This window comes from Ambystoma mexicanum, chromosome 2p (genome assembly GCF_040938575.1).
Source record: "Ambystoma mexicanum isolate Mex_15411 chromosome 2p, UKY_AmexF1_1, whole genome shotgun sequence".
Lineage (NCBI taxonomy): Eukaryota > Metazoa > Chordata > Amphibia > Caudata > Ambystomatidae > Ambystoma > Ambystoma mexicanum.
In genome coordinates, this window is record NC_090923.1 from 1167230044 (window position 1) to 1167253748 (window position 23705).

Below are 23705 nucleotides of genomic sequence, written 5' to 3' on the forward strand. Positions count from 1 at the left end.
CGCTAGACTTGCCTCGTCCTCTGTAGGCCTCTTGCGACGACGAGCGGGCCGCTTGACGGTAGGAAGCGAAACCGCCGCCGGAACCTTTGGAGGCGCCCTTGCCTCCGCCGCTCCGAAAGGGCGTCCGTCGTTGCAGGACTCCAAGGGCCCGGGCCGTCTCAGTATCCGCCTTGATGGCCTGAAGGGAATCGTCCACTGTCTTCCCAAACAGGTTGTTCCCGTCGAAGGGCATGTCCAGGACTCTGGTCTGGACGTCCTGCCGGAAATCCGTAGCTTTGAGCCATCCACGACGTCGAAGGCAAACGCCGTTGCCCAGCTGGCGGAACCCGGTGTCGGCGATGTCCGTCGCCACGGTGATGGCGTGGTCCGAGGCCACCTCACCTTCCTGCAGGATCTCAAGGGCCTCCGCCCTCTTGTCGTCCGGCAGAAAATCCAGCAGGGGAGCTATCTTGTACCAGAGCTCCCTGTCATAGCGGGCCACGATAGCCAAGGCGTTGGCCGCTTTAATCGTCGTCGCTGCCGACGAGATGACTCTACGTCCCATAACATCCAATTTCTTTCCCTCGCCGTCCGGCGGGGAAGTCGATGTGGAGGCCGCACCCCCCCCCGCTTTCTTCCTGGCTGCCGCGGAGACGACGGAGTCCGGGGTAGGCTGTGCCCGGAGGCACAGGGGGGCCGTGTCCGGGACCCGGTACTTTTTCTCGTACCGGTCTCTTCTAGCTGGCGTCGTGGAAGGGTTCTTGAGGAGGGAAAGGCCCTCATCCCAAATGTCGTCCAACAGAGGCACTGAGAGGACCGTCTTCCTCTTGGCCTCGCGCCGCTGATAAAGGAAGCCTTCCTTTTTCTTCTCCTCAGGGCAGAGTTGGAAAAGCTCGGAAGCCCTGGAGATCATGGAGTGGAAAGATCCGATCTCGTCGGGCGGAGAAGCCCTGGTGGGAGGCGACGACGGAAAATCCTCGTCGTATGCCTCGTCGTCCGTACCCGTCGCTGCCGTGTCAGTCCCCGTATCATCCCCTCGGGTGGACGGGGAGGAGGGCTGGAAGGGGCGCGACGGTTGAAAAGGAGGTGGTGGATGGATCCTTCTTTTCTTGGTAGGGGGAACACCAGAAGGTCCCGGTTCTGGATCCCCCGACGGGAGAGGTTCCTCCGTCGGTAACGGTAGCCTCGTCCTTATCTCGGAGCATAAGGACTGTATGGCCAACAAAATGGCCGCCGAGTTGTCTTGCGGCGCTGGCAGAGGGGAATCCGACGGGCGAGCAGGGGCCCCGTCGGTATCCTCGACGATGTCGTCGTCGTCACCTGCGTCGGGGTCCATTCCGACGGGCTGGCCTTCTTCCACGCCTAGGCCGTGGCTTAAGACCTCGATCAGCTCCTCTTCTGAGGTTGAGGCCGAATCTCCGACGACGCCCTGCCCCCCCTTCTTCTTCCCCACGGAGGGTTTCACGGGGGTCCTATCGATGGGCACAAAGGAAGACTCCCTCCGAGGAGGCAGGGAGATTCTGGGCCCTGAGGTCGCCACCACTGGTGCAGCCACCACAGGCTGAGCCAGGGCCGCCGCGACCGTTTCGATAGAGGGCTTGGTCGGATGGATCAAGGCCTTCACCACCTTAGGTGCGCTCACCGCCTTATCCTTGAGGGAGGGGGCACTGCCACGCTCCTCCTCTGCCTTAGAGCTCGACCGGGGCCTCTCCAGGAGCTTCGCCGGGTGCTCGGCCTTCCTCTTACCCGACCCAGAGCGTTGGCTCGTGGTTGATGGTGCCGGGGAGGGTGCGCCCTGCCTGGCGCCCGTAGAGCCCGACCGTTCGGCGCTCCCGGTGCCAGCGGACTCGCGGTGCTTGGCCTTATGTTGGGCCCCCGTCGCCGGGGCGCCCTCAAAGGTCTTAGAAGACCGCTCGGATTTCTTCTTCTTCTCGCCAGACGGGCTCTTACCCTCCAGCCAGTTGGCGAGACGTTGATGGCGGTCCTTCATGGTCTGTTCCGACATGTTGCCGCAAAACGCACAGTCCTTCTCCACGTGCGTCTTGTCCTCATGAAGGCAGTAAAGGCAGAAAGAGTGTTCGTCCTCCTTGAAGACCTTCTGCAGCTGGCATCCAGGGCAGACCCTGAACAGCTTTCCGGGCGTCGAGCTTCCCTTCTCCTGGGCCATCTCCGAGACCGGGCCTGAGAAGCTTCTGGATTCCTCCGAAGTGTAGCTCGACGAAATCTTCACCCTTGAGGGGCACAGATGAATCCGACACGGGTCCCCGTTGATCGGATGTAGGATCGGTGGAGCTTGAGGCTCTTTGACCGAAAGAATCGAAGTTTTTTGTGAAAAAAGCGCGAAAAATAGCACTAACGCTCGAGAGCAATAGCACGAGGATCCCAACACATGAACGTGCGGTAAAAATCTGAAGATGGCTGCCAGAGGCGGTGCTTAGGTAGAGGGCAGTCATTGGCTGTGGTCAGTATGACGCAGAGACCAGTGATTGGTTATTACTACGAAAGACAGATCAGAAACGAAACTGATACTGGTTTTTTCTTTACCGAGGATTCCCAGCCTGACGACGGGGAATATTCATGAGCATGTGAATCCATGCCAGACCCCATGCTGGAGAATTGAGAATATTGAGAAGTTTTTGGATTGAAAAATCTGGTGAGCAGGTTTTGTGAGGCAGTGTTTTGCATTGCCTTACCTGACCTTTTCGAGTAGGCTGTTAGGCCGTTGTTATTAGTTATCTTTGTGACTAAGCCCTTATTTAAAAGCAGTCTTCTTTTTTTGTTGTCTTTTTTACCGCCTTTAAGGCGTTTCTTTTCAGTTGTTTTATGAGCTGCCGGTGAGTGTCTAGGGCGTTTACTTTGTTTTGACCTGGCCGGCGTTGAAGTAGTGCACAACTTATCTGGATTTTCCTGGTCATTGCAAGCAAGTTCCTCATCCTGGTGGAGAGACTCAGGGGGAGTCCTCAGTGCCGAGGCAGATGACGGTGGGTCGCGCCCCCGTGGGGCGGGGTCTTCTTTTTCAGCGGCCGCGTCGCTGTGTATAAAGGCTACAACTGTGACGCGGTTTGCAGGGTTCGACCACTCCGGACTCGGCAATTACTGGGCCTTCTTCGTGCGGCTGACTTCGGTTTTTGCCGGTCCTCGAGGCTGCATCGGAGGCTGAGGCCTTGGACGACGGCAACGTACATCCTCGTGGGCCTGGATCCTCTCCCCTGGACGGCACGGACCTAATATCTCCTCCGGGACCAATAGGTGAGGGCGCCAGAGGGACACTGATCGCAGGGTCCACGAGGTACCCGGTGAGTCGGGCCTCAAGATGTAAGTCCTCTAAGATTGATGTTGCAGAAACTCCTGGCTCTGGTTCCGGCATCGTTTCTCGTTTCTCGTGCCGAGGGGGCCGTAAGAACGGCTGCTTTCCTCCGTTGCTGTTTATAGTTGAGCAGTGTCGTTGCCGGCTTATCAGTTTCTCCTGTTTTTCCATATGAGCTACAAGCTGTGGAAAAACAGTAGACTTGATTTTGTTTAGTGTTTGTCAGTTCTTCTAAAATAGAGGGAGGACACGAACTGCGCATCCAGCGTTTTGCTTCCAAGTCAATAAATGGTGAGGTTGGGGAGGTGGCAGTCCTCGCAGCCTCGCCTGCCATGACTGCAGGACTGCCACTCGCCGCAACTCCGCGTCCGCTCCGCGGACTGTAGAGGTAGTTATAGAGTAGTTGAGAATTGGCTCCACCTCCTATGAAGACAGGGAAAGCAGACTCTTCAGGCAAGGGATACTGCAGGACTGCCACTCGCAGCCGCTCCGCGGACTGTAGAGGTAGTTATAGAGTAGTTGAGAATTGGCTCCACCTCCTTCCGACTCCCAGCTCTGCAGATAAGGAGGATCCAGGGCGTCAGTGGATGCACTTCATCCAGGGTCGGTGAAACAACTGCACCAATCCTCAGATCACATAAACATGAGAGGAATCCCACCAGGAGAGTCGCCAGGTCCACAGCGCCATCAACACCAGGGCAAAACTTCCTCAGCGCAAATCTGGTTTGCTTAGGATCGCCGCCTTTGTAGTTAGCGGATAGGAGTCCTTTTTGTAGAAAGCCAAGGGTGCTCTTCTCCAAGAGTATGTTGGGTATCCTGATGCTGCCTGGAAATTTCCAATTATTTACCAGCACTGCAGATGCTTCTTAAAGCTGGACCTAATAATCAAGAGCATACCTTTCCTGTAAACATACTGTGTACACTTATCTTTATTGTGTGCTGATGTGCAACTAGCTGTACCTAAGTATAACCCCGCTCCTGAGCAAAGAGTGAATTGGGTGGATTGTCATTCTTACCATTGTGAATATCATCTAACTTGTTAGTCCCCCATTACAACATTACAGCATGTTTTTACTAAGCACTCATCTGAGGATACTTTATTTTTATTTATTTATTTGTGTATGGTTTAAAGAACCTTTGCAAACAACATAAAATGTAATACATGGTATACTTTTAATTTCCAATCAACTTCAATCAATTTTACACAAAGTTGGCATACAATTCAGTTTAGGTCATCATGTTCACATAATATAACTTGTAAAATATTTAAATGTATAAATACAGTATACAATAATATACTATACTTAGTTTAAAATCCAACGTGATTGTAAGCCACTGTCGAACATTAAAACGCAATCAGTAAGATGCGAATATAAATTCCCATTCTCTAACTCTTACTCACAATAGCATCATTTAGGGCAAGTACTACAATGCAAAAGTAGGGTATATAAAGTCACATAACGATTGTAGGCGGAAGTATGCATTACATCACCAGGCGAAAAATAGACTTGAGCTAGCTGTCTCAGGCCACTATTTACTAGGTATTTTCACCCCAGAACCCTGTAAGGAGTTCAAATACCATTCCTTGGCATGTAACAAATTAAAATCATAGGTCGCACAATAAATTATTTAAATTATATGTAGCCATCTTGAGCAGGACAGTCTCAAGCCTATCTTGTTGCGCAAACGTCCGCCAAAGACTTCTCGATAATCCCCCAAACACGGAACAATGCCATACTGACTCTTTCTGGTTCTGTGTTCATGCAATAATTCCAAAAATCCCATTGTTTTATTGACTCATAGTCATGTACCAACCGGCCCAGTAATGTCATAGGTTGTACCTAATTTTATGCATTGAGAGAGGACATGTGTAGGGGTTTCTAGTTACCCAACTACATTACATATTGTACATCTCTTTTCAGCTTCAAGAATCCTAGTTCTTGCACCCAAAAAGACCCGTAATGGCAATTGATTTGTTCACAGTTTCAAACAAAATGTTTGCATTGCTGGACAAGGACATTGCCTCAAGTAGCGTTGTGTCTGCAAATAATAGTGTACTATATTAGATATGTACTTAAAATTCTTTAGTGTCTCTAGATGTGTGTAGATGTTGGTCCAGTCCCATTCACTTACTTTATTTTTAAACAATTGACATAAGGCCGGCACCCTAGTCTTTCTTTCAAATTCTGGTTTCCAGTCTCTCTTATCATAAAGTCTGGCCATATTTAAGCAATATGACCCGAGCGGCGGGGGCATTACCGACTCAGGTAATGCCCCGGGGCCCATAGTAATAGGCCCGAGTGAAGCGAGGGCCTTAACGAAGGCCCCGGGGCATTACCTGAGTCGGTAATGCCCCCGCCGCGAGGATCATATTGCTATTAGCACCCCAGCCCGCATTATATGCGTGACCGGGGCACTAAAAGCATTTTTATCTGTCCCGAAAAGCCGCAGCGTTTCGGGACAGAAAAAAAAAAAAACACCAAGAAAATGGCCGCCGGGAAAGGGAAAACGGGAGTCCGTTTTCTCTTTCCATGGCGGCCTTCGGGAGCGGTTGTGCTGGGAACACAAGTGTTCCCGCTTTGAGCCTCCTTATTGGCTGAGGGGCTGCCACGCCCCCCCGCCGAGGACAAGGCAGCTCGAGCCCTGGCCGAGAATCGAAGGATTCTCGGCCGGCAAGGACCCGGCGAGAGCCAACATGCTTTACCCCTTTTGCAGAAATCGTCATCACCTTTCTTTTATCCAGGTTGATTGTAAGGTCATTTTCTCTTGCATATCTAGCCAATGTCGTAAACATTGCATGTGGCCCCATTAGGGTATGGTTGAACATGACAAGGTCATCCACATATAGCATACACAGAATGTTACAATTGCCTATCTTGGGAAACAGCCCAAGCCAGTAGTGAAGCAAGGCAGCAGGTCAGCCAAGTACATATTATACTGGAACGGGGCTAGTGGAGATCACTGTTTTACACCCTTAAGATTTTTCACTAATTTAGTCATGGAGCCTTGATCATCCAAGCGAACCCCAGATTGGGCGTTCCAGTGGAGACCCCTGAGCATATTTAACAATAACTCAGGGCACCCCCACTTCTCCATCTTTGCCTATAAAATCTCACGGTTCACTCAGTCAACAGCTGCACGGAAATCCATGAAAAGTACGTACACCGTTACTCACCCCTTGCTCATTGCGTCACGGGCCAGTACGTCAAACATTTTCACATTATGAATGGTACTACGGCCTGGTGTAAACCCAGTTTGGGAGTAATGCAAAATCTGTTTACTATTCTCCCAATTTTGTAAGGCCTCAAAGATAAACATGGCAAAAATGTTCCGTGGTATCTAAGAGGGAAAGCAATCTATAATTATTAGGAAGCATCCTGTTCCCCTTCTTGAATACAGGCACCAATATCAATTGCTACCTAGAGTTAGGGATTACTTGGTCCTAGGAGACTCTGTCAAACAGCATCTTAAGGATTATAGCCCAGGCCCATGGATTCTGTTTTAGGACCACATTTGTTTCTCTGAGGAGTGCTTGATCATGAATAAATGAGTTTAGGCATTCCTTTGTGGACATGAAGTCTCCACGAACCGTTGCATAACTACTTTTCTTGCCCTTGCTTGGAGACACCTCTTCCACAGAATCTGCATGCGCTCATTCAGTCCACTCTTCACTACTCCTTTTACCTCTATGCAGATGTGCTGGTTTGCATGGCACTTACTTCGACCAAGCGGATCTCCTTGGCAAGGTCCTTGATGAGCTGCATAGTTCGGATGGTCTCTGGAATCTCCTCTTCGTGGTCCATGAGGGTCTGTAAAGGAGCAGCTGTTAAACTTGGAAGTACCTTGCGTTAAACACAGCAGTCAGATCAACATTATTGGGCTTGCATGACATTTCCAGTGGGAGAATGTAGCTCTCACAGATGGACCTGGAACAGTTCCTATGGAAATACTCGGGGAGAGGGGGCGGGGTTCTAGTGAAAGACCTGCGTTGGCACATACTTAGACTTCTGAAAATTCCCAAGAAGTATTTACCTTTTGGCTAATCAAGGCACAGGCGTTTATCCAGGGAGGAACAGCCCTAAAACAAAAATACTAATATTTCACTCTTCCATAGGACAGGCGTGCCTTACACTTCATTAACCTAAGAAGGAGCACTAAGGACTTTGTCCTCTATCAAGTCCTAAAGATATGGGCATGCCTACGGATAAATACACTTCTAAATTTCCTCAATGATTGAGCACTTACCTCTTTTCTAGTCCATGCTCTGAAGGCCATGTTTAGAGCCTTTGCTCCATGCACAAGATATGAGGCAGGGTGACGCCTGTTCTCCCGCAGACCTAAAAAGACAAATATTTATAAACATGAACAAATGAAACAGGCCGAATGAGGGGCCACAGATTGAAGAGGGGACAAACACATCGGTACTGTTTTTACATGCAGGAGTGAAAATCACAATCAAGTGGTTAACTCAGTAGACATGACCTAGAACAAAACAAGTCGTAGATTAAGAGCCAATAAACTGATCCGCTGTCAATCCCAATATTCCCAAATTCCAAAGCAAGCAGAGCTAGGTCTGAATCATTTCACAGGTATCAACTATCTGGAAGAAACAGACAGCAGAATATTGTCATGGACACTCAGAAAACCCGGCATCATGCAGCTACCTTGCAATATTCTCACCAACTGCATATTTAAAATGCCAATTGTTTGTACATTAAGGAACAGTTTTAGCTTTGTCACTGCTACATCCCCTAACCCTAGGGGGAAGGTTAACACACCTAACAAGAAAGGGAAGCCAACCCTCATACGATAGGCATTAGGTAGTTTTACATAAGTTACTGTCTGTGATAGATGTGGGAAAAGCCCACACTAGGCGACAGGGTCATAACCCTTAGGTTTGGCCTGAACTACCCAAAGGTTTGGTAGCCATGGCTGAGCAGCCAGGCTTAGTCTAGAAGGGTTGTAGTGGGGTACACAATCAGTTCAAGGAAACACTCACACTAGCAATTATAATATCACAGTAGACTAAAAGGTAGTACACTTTAAATCACGTGTAAAGCAACACAAACAGGGAATAAACTACTGATACTAATTAACTCTTGCAACTTTAGTTAATCTGTGCGCACCCAATCTTCAAAAGTCCAACCCTATACTAAATGAATCTCACAAATTAAAGGGAGTCACTGGGGGTCCAGTGACCCAGGGCTGAGGAGGAAAGAGGCAGGTAAGCAGCAGAAAGAGCAGATTCTATGAAGGTTTCTTCAGGTTTACAGTTAAGTAATAGTTCGTTTTGGCAATTTAGAGTCCAATTGATTGTTCATCCTAACTGGGATTCAGGGTGCCCTTGAGGTGGAGGCAAGTAACAGCTTAACTGCAGCCCTCCAAGAACACTTCAGCACCTTATCAATTGTATGGGAGGAGAGGGTCTTGAACCCCCCCCCCCCGAAATTCTTACACTCCATGGGTGAGCCCATTGGAGGCTGCTTCGGATCCAGGGCCCTGGCCCCGGAGCACCCACACAGGGATACCCCCAGACACTTTAACCCTCCCCCCCTTATGGCAACACAAAACCAGGGGTGAGCAAGACTCCATTTTGGGAGCTACACACTCCATTTTGTAATGGCTGGACGATGCAAAATTAAAACAAAGGCCTGTAGCTCTCCCAGCCAGGCGCGCACAGCGAGCAAGCTACTCCCCCACCTCCTACCCTCTGCCGTCTTTGCAGTTGTCCGGTTCTCATGAGAGACTAGCCACGAGAATGCAACAAACTTTACACTGTATCTTCTGTCTTCCGTCTTACTTCACTGACCCTGAAACGGGCCAGCACAGAAGTCATTCATCTCTATAAACCTGCCCCCCACCCAGCAGGCCCTGGCCATAAATAATACCCTCCCCAATACTCCTTAAAACAGGATCAAACAGTTAGAAGTGACCCTTAAGTGTGCTCCATTGTTCGTGCCTTAATAGAAGAAAACCAAAGTGTTTAGCTGCTCACTATCTGAATAAACTGCTTATTCTATGTAGAATAATGTAAGGATTGTAGTAGAATAGTAAGGATATTAGTGTAACGTACAACATATGCATAAACAAAAGTCCTAACATTAGAATTCGGTCCTGACAGTGTGATGTATATTAACGTACGAAACGATGCTGCTAAGAGAAATGAATTGCGATAACGAAATGCATAACCAGCATAATACAGTACACGGCAGCACAAAGCAACCTCATCTTTTATTTAGAATGTAAATACATGCATATTATGTAAAACCAATACAGTAGTTAGTCGTCCTGACCAGAATGTTCATATTATGACAATATGTGTTAAGACCGCATTTGTAAAACCTGAACCATCAGCTGTTTAATGTAGAATGGACACAAACCTCAGAATACGTCTGCCTTCCTAATGAGGTTTGTAACAAAGAGAATATTTAGCCAGCTAGGAAATATAGTATATTCAAAAACAAGTATAACCCGATTGTAATGTAGTAGGCCATGTGTAAAAGCCTGAGTGTAAAACTATCTCCGAAGGTCCTGTTTCTTTGTGAAACGCGGAACGATACCGCAAAAGTGTTTCGATTCTCCTCCACCCCTAATGGTGTCAAAGCAGATTAGCAGAGATTTAATGATGTTTGAACAACCGACCACCAACCCCCCCCCCACAATATGACCAAGATGGTATGTGCCTCTTGTGACCTATTCTTTAATGTGTGATTCCAGTTCTAGATTTAGAGCCCTCTTTGTTGTTTATCAGATGGTCCTTCCAGACCACACAGTGACCTCAAGAGCCTCACCTCTTCAGTCAGTATATCTCAAACAGTATCAACACACAGTTAAGTTTGTCTCTTAACAGATCAAGCGATGCATTTAATGAATGTATCTTAACCTATGCCCAATAATAAATTAACTTGCATTAGAAACACGTTTTCCTAAGCAGCTAAGCCCACAGGCCTCAGAGCTTGCTGGACAAGCAGATTATGGTAGTGAATGAATGGGAATGTGTGGCCACAAGAGCAAATGTCAAATGGTTATTTAACAATGAAACAACATCACAAGCTGCCGATGCCACATACCAGTTCGATGAGCCCAGCTGATGGATTGACCCGAGAGGCGTCATCGCCACACCACGTGTTCTCAAGCCAACCAAGCGCCTCCAACCCTATGGCACCTATAGGTGTTCGCCCCAAGTAGCCAATCCCAACTGTTCATGTGTCCCTTAGGCCATCCCTCTGTTTGATGACGAGAACGATGTATAAAAGTAATTTGTAACATGTTTTCTGCAGAGCGCTCTCGGCGTGAGCAGAGTAGATTCTGCTTGCCCTAATTTAGATAAAAGCCTTTTTTTAACACCAGCACTTGGTCTTGGTCTCATTCCCTTCTGGGGTGTGTCTTAATTGACTCCATTGGGAGAATTAAATGTATTTTTGGGGGCCTCTCACTTTCATTGGTGACCCCAACGCGATAGCGTTCTTTTCCGTCCTTCTGGCACGAGACGTCGCCCTGTAATGACCCAGAGCACGCTCCCTCAAGAGCTATCCGCCAACGGCAACCGGTACACCTAGACGTGTGCACGCAATAGGGCGAAAGGGTATGGGATCCCCCTTTACAAAACCCACCGTACCACTCGCCGGAGCCGGGCGTGGTCTTTGAGCGAGGAGCGGCGCACTGACCGATCGGGTCCAGAGGTTCTCGGATCAAGACGGACACGTGTGTATCAAGTGCAGGCGATATCAAAAGGGGGTGGGAATCAGATTAGGAGGTTTTGGGTCAAAGAGCATAATTTGGGTTGAACAAGGGTAAAGACTTGTAGTATACGGGGAAGCCTGGGGTGGGGGATCTGGGTCTCTTCTATATTCTAATCTACTCTCATTCTATCGCATATGGCCATTAGGACGGTGACAAGGGAATAAGGTGAAAAGAGGTTAAAAGGGATCCTATCTCCATTGGGGGGTGGAAGGCGGCGCCGCATAGTGCTATCTCGACTAGCACAGGATATATGGATATGGGGAAACTGAGGTAAAAGAAGATAACGTAGGGATCTCAAAGAAAGACCCGGAGTAGTATTTAGAAACGCTTTTTCCTACTTTGTCTTACCCATCTCTTTCTCCCTCTCCCTCTTGGGTGGACTGGAGCGAATTAAGGGGAGAGAATTGTTCCAGGGAAGTGCAATTAAGCAGGAGTAGAAGGGGCACTAGGGAGGGTGAAGTACAATTCATGATGTCTATGTTTTCCGTTGTATGTGAAATTCGTTAAGTGTTGGTCTCTTTGTGTAAGCATTGTCTGTTGTTGATGAACATTAATGAAATTGACCTGACATTATATAGAAGGAGATGGTGTTTAAATGGATTAATTCAGAATTGATGTGAAACGAGTAAACAGTCCATTTCTTTGAAAAAGGTTACATAACAGAGTCGATCACACAAAAGGTGTACGAGTCTAGATAAGGATTGCTTGTGGAGTAACATTTGCAGTTGTGTACAATGGGCGCAGAGACACCCTTGCCCATATTTGTAAGACCCTGCCGGGGTATGCAGAGAAGATCAGCAAATATCATGACCAGTGGGTCACAGAGCGAAAGGGAGAATGACTACTCCAAGTTTGGACACAAGGAGGGTCTTTTAATAAAGCAGTACTAGATATGGTTGTCACCTGCCTGTTCATTAAATATAAAGGGAAACAGTTGCAAAACAGGAGAGAAATATTGGACCTGTGGCGGCTGTTCGAGGAAGTGCTCCCAGAGAAAAGCGGCGAGTGTGATACATCTCCCCTGACAACAACTGGCAGTGAAGGGCCAATTACACAGAATGAGAATAAGAGATCACACGAGTATATCCCTTATTGTCAGAATCAGTACCCACAGAAGGATATAGTGACCCGGTATACGTAGCACAACCCACATTGCCATCCATACTTAAACCATCTGCTACAGCCCCACCCCTGTATGAGAGTCAAGGAATGACAGGACAGGCGAGTACCCCTACAAAACCGATATTGAGAAGCTTACACAAGATCTAGACTCGCGACTAACAATGGCTCGAACAGAACTGTCCCGCCTAAGGGCCATGGGAGAACAAGGGGGGGTCACTCACCAACCGGGTAGAACGTAATGACACGCTGAAATCGAATGTAGGGGCGGGGGAAGATGGATGGAAAAAGGGAGAGATACTATTCCAAATAAATGATACCCCCAAGCAAATCATAGAAATAAACAGAGCTGACAGTGAACGCGAGTTAAGAGGGAGGGGTGACATCAGACAGGGAGGAAGAATATTGGTGTCTGTTAGGCAGAAACCTGTGCAGTTCCCTCTGGGACCACTGCAAAAGATTAGGACTACAGGTGTTTGGCAGTAAACCCACTTGGTAGCAGTCTGTACCACACAGATTTACTTGGTAGCTGTGGCTGAGCAGTCAGACTTCACTCAAGAAGAGTTAGGCAGTATACAAAGTATTCACAATAGGTCAAGAGAACACAGTAGAACAAGTAAACACTGACCAGGGCTTGGTGTAAAAGAGATATCATTATTTATTTAAAACCACACCTAGAAAAACACACAGGCACTAATAGTAAGCAATTCAAAAACACGGTCACTAAAAGATATACACTCCCTTAAAAGAATATTAGACAAGTCTTAAGTAAAGCTCCACTTATTTTCAAACAGCGGTGAGCGCTTAACGTAGATGGCACTCTAATAGTTCATTTTAAAAAGGGAGAGAAGAGCAGAGAACAAGGTCAAACAGATCCCAACACTTTTAACAGAACATAACAAGAGAGGAAGGCAAGTAAAACCGTGAAGTTAGAGTTCAAGAGGCCGGACCCACTTTCAGAGAATCCAAACGAAATGTGTCCAAGGTCACACAGTTGCAGTGCACGAACGTCTTGTAAAGGTTCAAAAAGGAGTTGGACCAAAGAAAGGGACCAGTTAGAGGGTCAAGGCGGCCAGCCCAGTACAGAAGGTTAAGGGGTTATTACTACCTTGTAGCAATCTTTAGGAAGGGAGGCCTGGCGGACACGGTACTTTAAAGTGGTGAGAACGCTCCAGCGGGGGCAGTTGTTCCTGGCAGCGGATGCAAGTCGGTGCTTCGTCCGGGGGAAGAGAGGATCTCGTTGTGGAGGAAGACAGGAGTCCATTGCACTGCCAGGGAAGAAACCAGCCGTGGAGTTTCTCAGGTACAAGGAGCGGTCCTGTGATTCGTGGTTCAGTGGTGAGTGGCTATCCGGCTGCCGGGGTGCTTGGCACGGGCAGTTCGACCACAAACCGGGCGGGGGTGCGAAGAAAGAAAGGTAAACTGGTTGTGCCCACCAGTCAGGGGAAGAAGCCTCTACAGCCGGGAGATCTTCTCTGTCGTCAGGAAGTGGTGAGTCGGTTCTGCAGGGCTCCACCGGTGGTGTCGTCGTGGTAGGTCGGCTCTGCTTCTCCCTCGTCGGATTCTCAGGTCCTGTGGCGACTTCTTAAGTTCCAGTCCCCAAAGCCCTGCTTTTATGCAGAAAACCCCCATTCACTCAGCCTAGCTGTCACTCAAACATGCTAAATGGTGAGCCGGCCGGCTCACCACTTGGGCCAATCACACAAGAGTGCGACTTGAGTTACCAAGGTCACTCAGTCCAGGGTGCCTAAACCCCCTTGCACACCCTCTGTGGTACCCAGACAGAGTGGCACCACTTTTGGAGGCTTCTGTGGAGATGCCCGCCAAAAAGTGGAACAAAGGGCTCGACTTGGGGGTTGGAGTCACAGAAGAGAACACAAACGCCATTTTAGAATCGAGTCTTGGCAAAAAATACCAACCGGAGAATTATTAATTAAATAAACCGGCGGTATGTTCGAGGCTATGATAATTAAATAATTAAAGTTGGTAGACTCGAACAATGGGAAAATCCCATAGGAAAATATTCGCGGTTGAATATAAAAAGTAGTTTTCACTGCCACCAGCCAAAACTCGATCAGGGGGGACGGAGACGTGCCCCCTTGACTAACAGACCCCTGGGCAATCGAATTGCCCCGACCAGTACGTCCACAATATGATGGTTTGTACTGGTTTCTGTTAATAATTTGGGACTAGTAAAGCCAATGGTGACTTTACATGCCCTGGGAGACAGTAGTCAGTCCCAGGGTAAGGAGTCTAGGGTGGGATGTCACTATGACACTCCTGTGTTACTGCACGGAGGGTGCTGTGTAACACACATAGGAAAAACACATGAGACCCTATGGAGTAAAGGACCCACCAGCCCATAAAACACATTACCAGTCAAAGGAATACCATAAATCATGTCCAAGAGTGGGAGAAAGAGAGTCACACTCTTGGCAGGAGGAAAAAAAAACAAACTCCAGAAATCCAGCAAGGCTGCTGAGGGACTCACTAGGTTAGGAAATTCAGCCTAAAGAGAGAATTCTCCCTAACAGTGTCACATAGAGGAGCAAGATGAAGAAGAAAGGAGGTTAGGAACTGCCACAGGCGGGGCTTCATTTGGGGGGAGGGGGGTTTGTCTCCCATGGAAGAGTGGAGAGGAAGGTAGAGGAACAGAACAGGGTGCATGGCGGTGGTAGGGAAGAAGGTGAGTACCAAAAAGGGGGGGGGGAATCTACAGCTGCCACTAATACACATGGGGGCAGGAAGGCCAAACGACATACCATGGGCCCAGATGGACAAAGCCAACTTGCTTAAACAGTTACCCCCACTATCAGGAGGCACCAGCAAGTGGGTATATGCATTTGAAAAACACACGCAGGAGTGCCCTTGGTGGTGGGGGATGTTAAAAGTCTGCTGGTATCTGCAGTGGGAGATGAGGCAAACAGGGTCTGGGCGAAGGCGGGATTTCCTGGAATAACATTAGATTGTGACCACCATGATGGTGCCTCACCAACACAGTGTGAGCACGCGTGTGGGATGCCTTGAGAGTAACATTTCCAGACACTCCAGATTTACAGTCAGTTATGCAATGTACAATGGGAGATGAGGAAGATCCAATGTCTTTCATTCTTCGGGTGCAGGATATGTGGAGAGCGGAAACGGGTACAGCCTGGGACCAATCAAAGAGGGCTCCCAAACGAAGTACAGAAGGCCCTTGATAAAATAGCTGGGATAGAAGCCAAGGGATGGCCTGAAATTCAGAGCATAATAGTGCACCACTGTAAAAGGATCAAAGAAAAGGAAAAGGAGATAGCCCAGCGGCGGTTGGCAGACGAGGCTAAATTAGTACAAAACAAACTATTGAAGGTTAGTGCAGTAGCAGCAACCAGCACGGCAGGAAGGGGGCGGGAGGAGGATGACGGACAGATGGGAATACCAATGCAAATGGCAGCAAACAGGACAGGTAACGACCAGGATTCATGGTCATGGGAGAATCAGTATGAGGGACCACAGTGGCCAGTGAGAGGGGGGCGGGGAAATAGAGCAGGATTCAGAGGGTTGAGAGGAGGGGGTGCAGGGTACGAGGGCCCTGAGGAGGAGGGCAAGGACAGTGTTAGAATTGTGGGAGATGGGGACATTTTATGAGAGAATGTCGAAGCAGGCCCAATAACTCATACCCAAATGAGTGACAGAATGGACACCCCCACCTAGGGAGCCCCTACGGATTACCGATGGGCGGGAATAGACGAGATAGCCAGCCTGACTCTAGGTACATGAATGAGCGTCAAATGCCCCCACAAAACACATCCCCACACCCCCAGTTTCATGAAGGTACTGCCCCCATGCGCAATAACACTTATGCCACCACTGCAAATGGAGCACCTTCACTGTGTAGAGGGTCAGCAATGGTAACAGGAAATGTCTTTGATATTGATGAACTCCCATGGCATTCAGCATAGGACAGCCCACAGGGAACACTTGCGTGTCCAGTACTATAGACGACTCTTAACGCAGCAGAGGAACCACTGGTAGGGGCAGCAATAGGAAACAAATAATTCATTTTTATGGTGGATTCGGGAGCGGAAAAAATAATGCCTCAAGGAGGGCAGGTTCCCGATTTCTAATCGGACTTTGGAAACGCAAGGATTCTCTGGGGCGGTGGTCAAGGTTCCATACACTGAAGAACTAGATATAATGGTTGGGGGAGCGGGGGGAACAGTGCAGGCACTCCTGCTGTATTACGAAGAGTCACCCATTAATTTGCTGGGAAGGGATCTTCCAGCAAACTCAACATGACCATATCCTTCACTGACAGAGGAATAGTGTGCTCTACACCAGTCATATGTGCGATTCGCGCCATGTTACCCATTCACACTCAAGCAAACTTCCTGTAAACACGTGGCATACCTGTAAATCCAGATATGTTCATACAAGGATTGAGAATACTGGCGAGGGTGGTGCCAGAATTGAAGAGTGAAAAATGGAGGGTGCCTTCAGAATTCATTTTCCGCCCAATCGCAGAGCCAGAAATAGTGCCAGGGTCAATAGTGTCCCTGGATATACATGCAGTACAAGTGTCACCACAAAGAATAGCAGTAATAGCAATGGACATGCAGGGATGCCAGTGGAGAACAGTGCTGTGCATCGACACCAATATGGCCCAGTGAGATTTGACAGACGAGGAACTTTCTAGTAACACAGAAGATAATGGGGAAATAGTAATGGAGATTGCAATCCCCTGCGATGTAATGATTCAGAGAAGAGAGGTCCCACTACCCCTCGTAGCAGTGATCAAACCACCACCAGCATATTTTGAGGAAGACATGTCACAAGTACCACAGAAGTTGTGGACCACCGGCCCACATGATGTAGGGTTATAACATGAAGTGACACCTGTAGAAATAAAACTCCAGCCTGGAGCTATTTTACCTCGGGTAAAACAATACCCCATATCTAGGGAAGCTGAAGAAGGAATAAAAGACACAATATGTGCATTAATGATACAGGGAATAATAGCGCCATCCAACTCGCCCTGCAACACTTGCATTTACCCGATCAAGAAAGCAAACAGAGGAGCGTGGAGGATGATCCAGGACCTACGCCCCCTCAATGAGGTAGTATAGAAGGAGTTCCCTCTTGTCTCAAATCCTGCCTGCAAGGTATAAAATAAGCAGTGTTGCATAGCGATTTGCTATGCAATTGTGTAGGTTTGCAAATCAAATGGGCACTTGTGTAGCAAAGTTAGCTATTTAATTTGCGCTCTTCAATTAAAGCATAGCTCGCCCTGCATTCATCTCTTGTCCTCTGTGCCCTCTTCAATTTCTCTTTTCTGTTTACTTCAAGTGCTAATGGAGAGAAACTGCAGCAGTAATCATCGCCTTCACTTTTGTGCCAAATGCATGTGTGGGAGTGCTAGGCAAGAATGCCTTTCAAATAATTGCAAACCAGAAGTAATCGGGATGATACTTTAAGCTTTCAATATCATGTCTGGCAAAGACCACCATGCGTCAACTTTATATTTTTTTAAAAGACGATCATGCAATTCCATTCCTAAATTGTAAGTTGATACATAATGCATAGTTACAGTATTGATACTGTAAAGCATTGCATAATCTCCAGTAAAGTTTATCATATCTAAATTGTATAGTGTCAACTATACTTCATTTAATTGGGGAAGATGCATCATATTGACGAGTGAACACGTTTGAAAATGTACATGACGACATGATCAAATGGTTTTGATGGCAAACCTAGTTCTGTAACCTGCAGGTTGCATACATCTTGTAACTGGTGCTCTCATGAGCAAACCCATACTCTTTGACATTCTATATGATCACCCAGTTGCTTTATACCAAGTACCCTGAAAGTGAGATGACCACAAACTACAATATTCCAACTAGTTTGCCCAGTAGTTATCTGCCTGCTATGCAATCCACCCTGCTTAGTCTATTTCTTGCCTCTTACATAACAAATACACAAAGTGAATTAGATGCGTACCCAAAGTAGTAATCAATAGTTCCATCCAGTCTGTACATCTATAGAACTACTGCAACCATGCACTGTAGTTGGCCTCCATAGCTCGTTTTGCTTTGATGATGATTGCATTATATATTGCAACCTGCAGGAGACAGCTGGCCAAACTGTTTTCAGAGCCTTTTTATCTTAGGTATTTGTGTCCATTTATGCAGCTAACATTCTACATTTTACAAACACTTACATATTGCTTGCAAAGTCCTTTCAGCCACTCGCACAGTCAAGTAGATTTTATGAAGGGCGAGTAGCATTTGCAAGAGAGGTTTGAAACTTTTATTGAACGTTTAATTTGTTTGCTGTAAATGTCAAATAAAATGTCAACGGTTCACTGTGCATGGCGGTCCGTGGGTTGCAGCAGTGTTCCAAACAAAGTGGGTTTGTAGTGACATGCAACTTTTTAGGAAATCACATTTTAGATGTGTTGTCCTCCGTTGCGAAGGGTAGATTGCATTTTTCTTAGGTTGAATAGGTAAACTAAGTTCCCCGACCTGCAGGTCTAGCTGAAGAATTTGCAAGGCCGGACTCCTCTCACTAATGTCTTATTTCAGCGGTACTGAAAACTGCTGTATTGCTGCTCGTTTCATGTCTTGGGTACAAATAACATCTGGTGACATTAATATTAGTACAACATTGCTAATCAAATGGGTCTTTTTGCCAATCCAAAAAGATTTAATTAGCAAACTCTGCTAATCAATTTTTGAAAACGAATGTATGCCTTGTGCCTGCCTCAATCCTATGCAGCATCCCAACAGAGGTCACACATCATTTTACAGTAGCGGACCTAAAAAATGCCTTTTTCTCAATTCCACTCGATCAAGGTTCATGGTACCTGACAGCATTCACGCTAGGGGGGAAAGATATATGAGCACTGCAGATTGCCCCAAGGGTATTGCGAAAGTCCCAGTATTTTTAACAGGATATTGCATGAAGATCTTGGAAACATACACACAACAAGTCCAATAATTCAGTATGTAGACTATTTTGCTGGTCTGCTGTAAAGACGAGAAAGAGTGCAGAGAGGATTCTATTACCCTGTTAACACATCTAGCACAGAAAGGGTACAAGATGGACAGACAAAAACTGCAATACTGCTTAACTGAAGTGTTATACTTAGGTCAACTAATATCCAAAGATGGGAAGAGAATAATACCAGACAGAGCAGCAGCGATAAAAGGAGTAAAAGAGCCCAACACAGTAAAAGAGATGCAGAAGTTCCTTGGCATGTGTAATTATTGCGAGCCTGGATACTAGATTATGCAGCATACACAAAACCCCTGCTACAGGCACTTAAGGAAGCACAGCGAGAAAACACCAAATTACAATGGACACGAGAAATGCACACAGTTTTGACACACTCAAAGAGTTTATATCCACTGCCCCAGTTCGTGCGACTCCTAATTATGAGCGGGAATTCTATTGGTTCTCACATTGCAATAGCATACTCATAGCAGCTGTATTGACACAAAAAACATCTCTGGGTCATAAGCCCCTGGCGTTCTATAGTGGAACACTAGATGCAGTAATGCAAGGAAACTTGGCTTGCGAACAGGCTCGTGCAGCTGCCGCGTTCTCAATCGAAAAGAATTCTACAATCGTGATGGGTTGTTCTGTCACGTTATACGCAACACTCTCTTTTTGCCATCCTTGAAAGATCGAAAAGCACACTGACTGCCCAAAGGGCCACAGCATATGAGTTGATCATATCTAGCGCAAACATTCATATCGTGCAGTGCAAAAGTGTAAACCCAGCCACATTTATCACAGAAGCATGTACAGTAGAATACATGCAGCAGCACGACTGTGCCACATACACAGGGGATGATGATACACCCAAAGCACATGAAAATGCACTGTCAGAAGGGGAAATTTACTTCGTAGATGGGTCTGCCTCCATAGGTTGTGAAACAGGAGAAAAACACGTAGGAGCAGCAGTAGTAGTTCGGGTGGAGGATGGGGAATTTGAAGTGATTGTGCAGAAAAGATTACCACCGCACTTCTCAGCCCAAGCAGCAGAACTGGTAGCGCTCATAGAGGTATTAAACACAGCAAAGGGGTGTGTAGTCACCATATGACATGCATTAATTACCGTAAAAGCATTTCTGATGATTGTATCTGCTTAGATTCACATGCTGTGCATATGGTCCGACATCCAGTGGTAACCGCGGAGTATTGCATCTTGTCTTTCGGGGGACCGAAAGGGGACATCGGCATAGGCGTTTCTGAAACACTATCCCTATCGTGACGTGTGTAGTACCCAAAATCCCTCACGCGCCGAGGTCCCTCCGATTGTATTTCTTCTGCCATGAGGGAGCCCAAGGCTATAGTGAGTGAGTACATGAAGAGAGAGAGTAGTAAGAAGTCCATGTTCCTTCCACCCCGAGCGGGGAGGCAGGGAGGGCGCACGTGAATCTAAGCAGATACAATCATCAGAAATGCTTTTACGGTAAGTAATGCATGTCTTCTGATGCTTGTTAATCTGCTTAGAATCACATGCTGTGCATAGACTAGCGAGCAGTACCCGGAGTTGGAGGTGGGTTGTGAGAAGGAACAGTAGAAAAAAAGATGTCTTAGTACTGCTCGTTCCTGAGAATCAGACCTAGAATGAGTGTCTAGGCAATAGTGTTTTGTAAAGAGGTGTACAGAACTCTAGGTTGCCGCTTTGCAAATGGACTCTAGGGGAACATTTGCAATGAATGCTATAGATGCCCCATTGCCGCGAGTAGAATGTGCTCTAGGCTTGAAGGGCAGTTCTCTCTTTGCAAGAGTGTAACACAGTGTGATGCATTTAACAATCCACCTTGATATTGCTGATTTAGAGACAGGGTCCCCTTCTCCACCAGCTGCCACTGAAACAAAGAATTGTTTAGTTTTCCTCAGTGGTTTAGTTCTATCCATGTAGAACATGACTGCCCTGCGCACATCTAGTGTGTGAAGGCTTCTTTCGGCCATGTTAGTAGGTCTCTGGAAGAACGTGGGTAGTTCGATTGACTGGTTCACATGGAACTTTGAAATACATTTCGGCGCAAATCTGGGATGAGTGTGCAGAACTACTTTATCTTTGTGGACTGTAACAAAGGGGTCCAAGACCGAGAGAGCCTGTAGTTCGCCAACTCGTCTGATAGAAGTGATAGCTACTAGAAAGGCTGTCTTGTTAGTCAGGTCTTTCAGACTAGCTTTATGCATAGGCTCAAAAGGGGGTCCCATGAGCCTAGTTAAAAACACATTTAGATCCCACCCAGGGGCTGGGTGAGTGATGGGAGGATACATTCTTTTAACCCCTTCCATAAAGGCTTTAATCACAGGTATTTTCCACCATGACACCTTTTGCTGTGACTTGGTGTAGGCTGACAACGCTGCTAGGTGAACCTTTAAGGAATTGAAGACTAACCCAGAGTCCAACAGATAGGTTAGATATAACACAATGTGTGAAGGCAAGCAAACGGTGAGATTGACGGCCTTGGAACTGCACCAAATGACAAAACGTTTCCATTTGCTGGCATAGCAATAACGTGTATTAGGCTTTCTTGCCTCCCTCAGTATGTCCATGCATCTTTGAGGGAGTTGCAGATGTCCAAACTCTATGACTTCAGGAGCCAGGCTGCTAAAGTCATAGTTTGTGGGCATGGGTGCAGAGTCTCCCCCCTGACCTGAAACAACATGTTGTACGGGCAGTGCAGTTTGACTGGTGGGGAGAGGGACAATTCCATCAGGTGCGCGAACCAGGGTTGGCTCCCACATGGGAGCCACCAGAATCATGGTGACTGGCTCCTGGTGCATCTTGTGCACTATCTTGTTCAGAAGGGGAGTCGGGGGGAAAAGCGTAAACAAATTTCCCCGACCAAGTTATCCAGAGACTGTTCCCCTTGGATCGGTTCTGGGGGTACCTGGAGGCGTAATCTGGGCATTGGGCGTTCTCCTGAGTAGCAAATAGGTCAATCACTGGAAACCCCCATTCTGCGAAGACGTTGGATACAATGTCTTCGTGCAGACGCCATTCGTATTCTTCTGGCAGAGGAAAATCTCTGCTGAGTACGTCTGCCAGAAGATTGAGTTGCCCTGGAACATGTTGGGATATCAGGAACATCTTGTGTTTGAGAGCCCATATCCAGATGTTTTGGGACAGCTTGGATAGCCCTGCAGAGTGAGTGCCCCCTGCTTTTTCAGATAATACATTGCTGTTGTGCTGTCGGTTAGGACCAGCACTGTCTTCCCTTGCAGTTGCTTCTGAAAGGCTTTCAATGCTTTGAACACTGCTAGTAGCTCCATGTTTATATGGTTGGACGCTACCTGAGGGGACCACACTCCATGCGCTGTCTGTTGAAGCAGGTGAGCCCCCCACCCTGTGAGAGATGCGTCTGTCATAAGAGTGGCTTACACTGCAGGGGTGGTGAAGGTTTTCCCCTTCAAGAGGTTCTCCCTCGACCACCACTGCAGAGAGAGAACGAGGGCTGGCGAGACAACTAACAGATCTTCCCATTGTCCGCTGGTCTGACACCACTGGCCGTTGAGCCAATCTTGCATGGGACGCATGCGCAGCCATGCGTGGGGAACCAAGTATATGCATGACGCCATCATTCCTAGCAAACGCATATCTTTGCGTACCGTCGCCTCTCGACTGGCTACATACTGAGGAACCTGAGAGAGCATGTTCTGAACCCTCTCGCTGGAAGGGAAGACTAGACCGTCTTCCGTGTGAATTAGAGCCCCCAGGAACTGTTTTACTTGGCTGGGGACTAGGCTGGATTTCTTTTCGTTGATAGCAAATCCCAGGCTGAACAGTAGGTCTACTGTCTTTTGGGTGTTCGAAAAACAAACGTCGAACGAGTCCCCCGTGATGAGCCAATCGTCGAGGTAAGGGTAAACTGGAACTGAAAGTCTGCGCAGGTGTGCTGCGGCCACTGCCAGGACCTTGGTAAACACCTGTGGCGCCAAGGCTATGCCGAAGGGGAGTACCTTGAACTGGTAGTGTTTGTCCTGAATCACAAACCTTACAAATTTTCTGTGCGCTGTCAGCATTGAAATATGAAAGTTTGCATCTTTCATATCCAATGTTGTCATGAAGTCCCCTTGTTTTAGCAATGGGATCACCTCTTGAAGTGTTACCATGCAAAACCTCTGGGGCTTTATGAACTTGTTCGCCGGGCGTAGGTCTAGAACAGGATGCATGGTGAGATCCTTTTTGGGTACAAGGAAGTATATTGAATAAATACCCTTGTTTACCTAAAGAATCGGAACGGCTTCTATGGCGTCCTTTCCCAGCAGCGCCTCCACCTCTTGGACCAGGATCTGCAGATGTTCCGGTGAAAGGCGTCGATGTTTCGGCGGTCTGAACTGTGGGGGTCGGGTGACCATCTTTAATACCCACTGGTCTGAAGTTATCCCCTCCCATGCCTTGAGGAAAGATGTTAATCGCCCCCGACCGGGGAGACATGGGAGGGGACCTGAACTTGGTGGTCATTTCTGACCCGAGGCTGACGCACCTCTGGAATTGGAGCCTCTGCCTCTATTCTTTCCGCGCTTCTGACCCCTCTGAGGGCAGTAA

At 47.6% G+C, this 23705-nt stretch overlaps 1 protein-coding gene across 2 annotated transcripts in view; it reads right to left on the bottom strand.

Annotated features, from left to right (window-relative positions):
* Window positions 1-23705, bottom strand: part of PHF8 (PHD finger protein 8) — an 852864-nt gene that overhangs the window by 280709 nt on the left and 548450 nt on the right. For both annotated transcript variants that reach the window (XM_069645307.1, XM_069645306.1), the window contains exons 10-11: window positions 7532-7623; window positions 7006-7095 (exon numbers count right to left, since the gene is read on the bottom strand). In XM_069645307.1, coding sequence (XP_069501408.1) covers window positions 7006-7095; window positions 7532-7623 — 182 coding nt within the window. The remainder of the gene's footprint in view (window positions 1-7005; window positions 7096-7531; window positions 7624-23705) is intronic.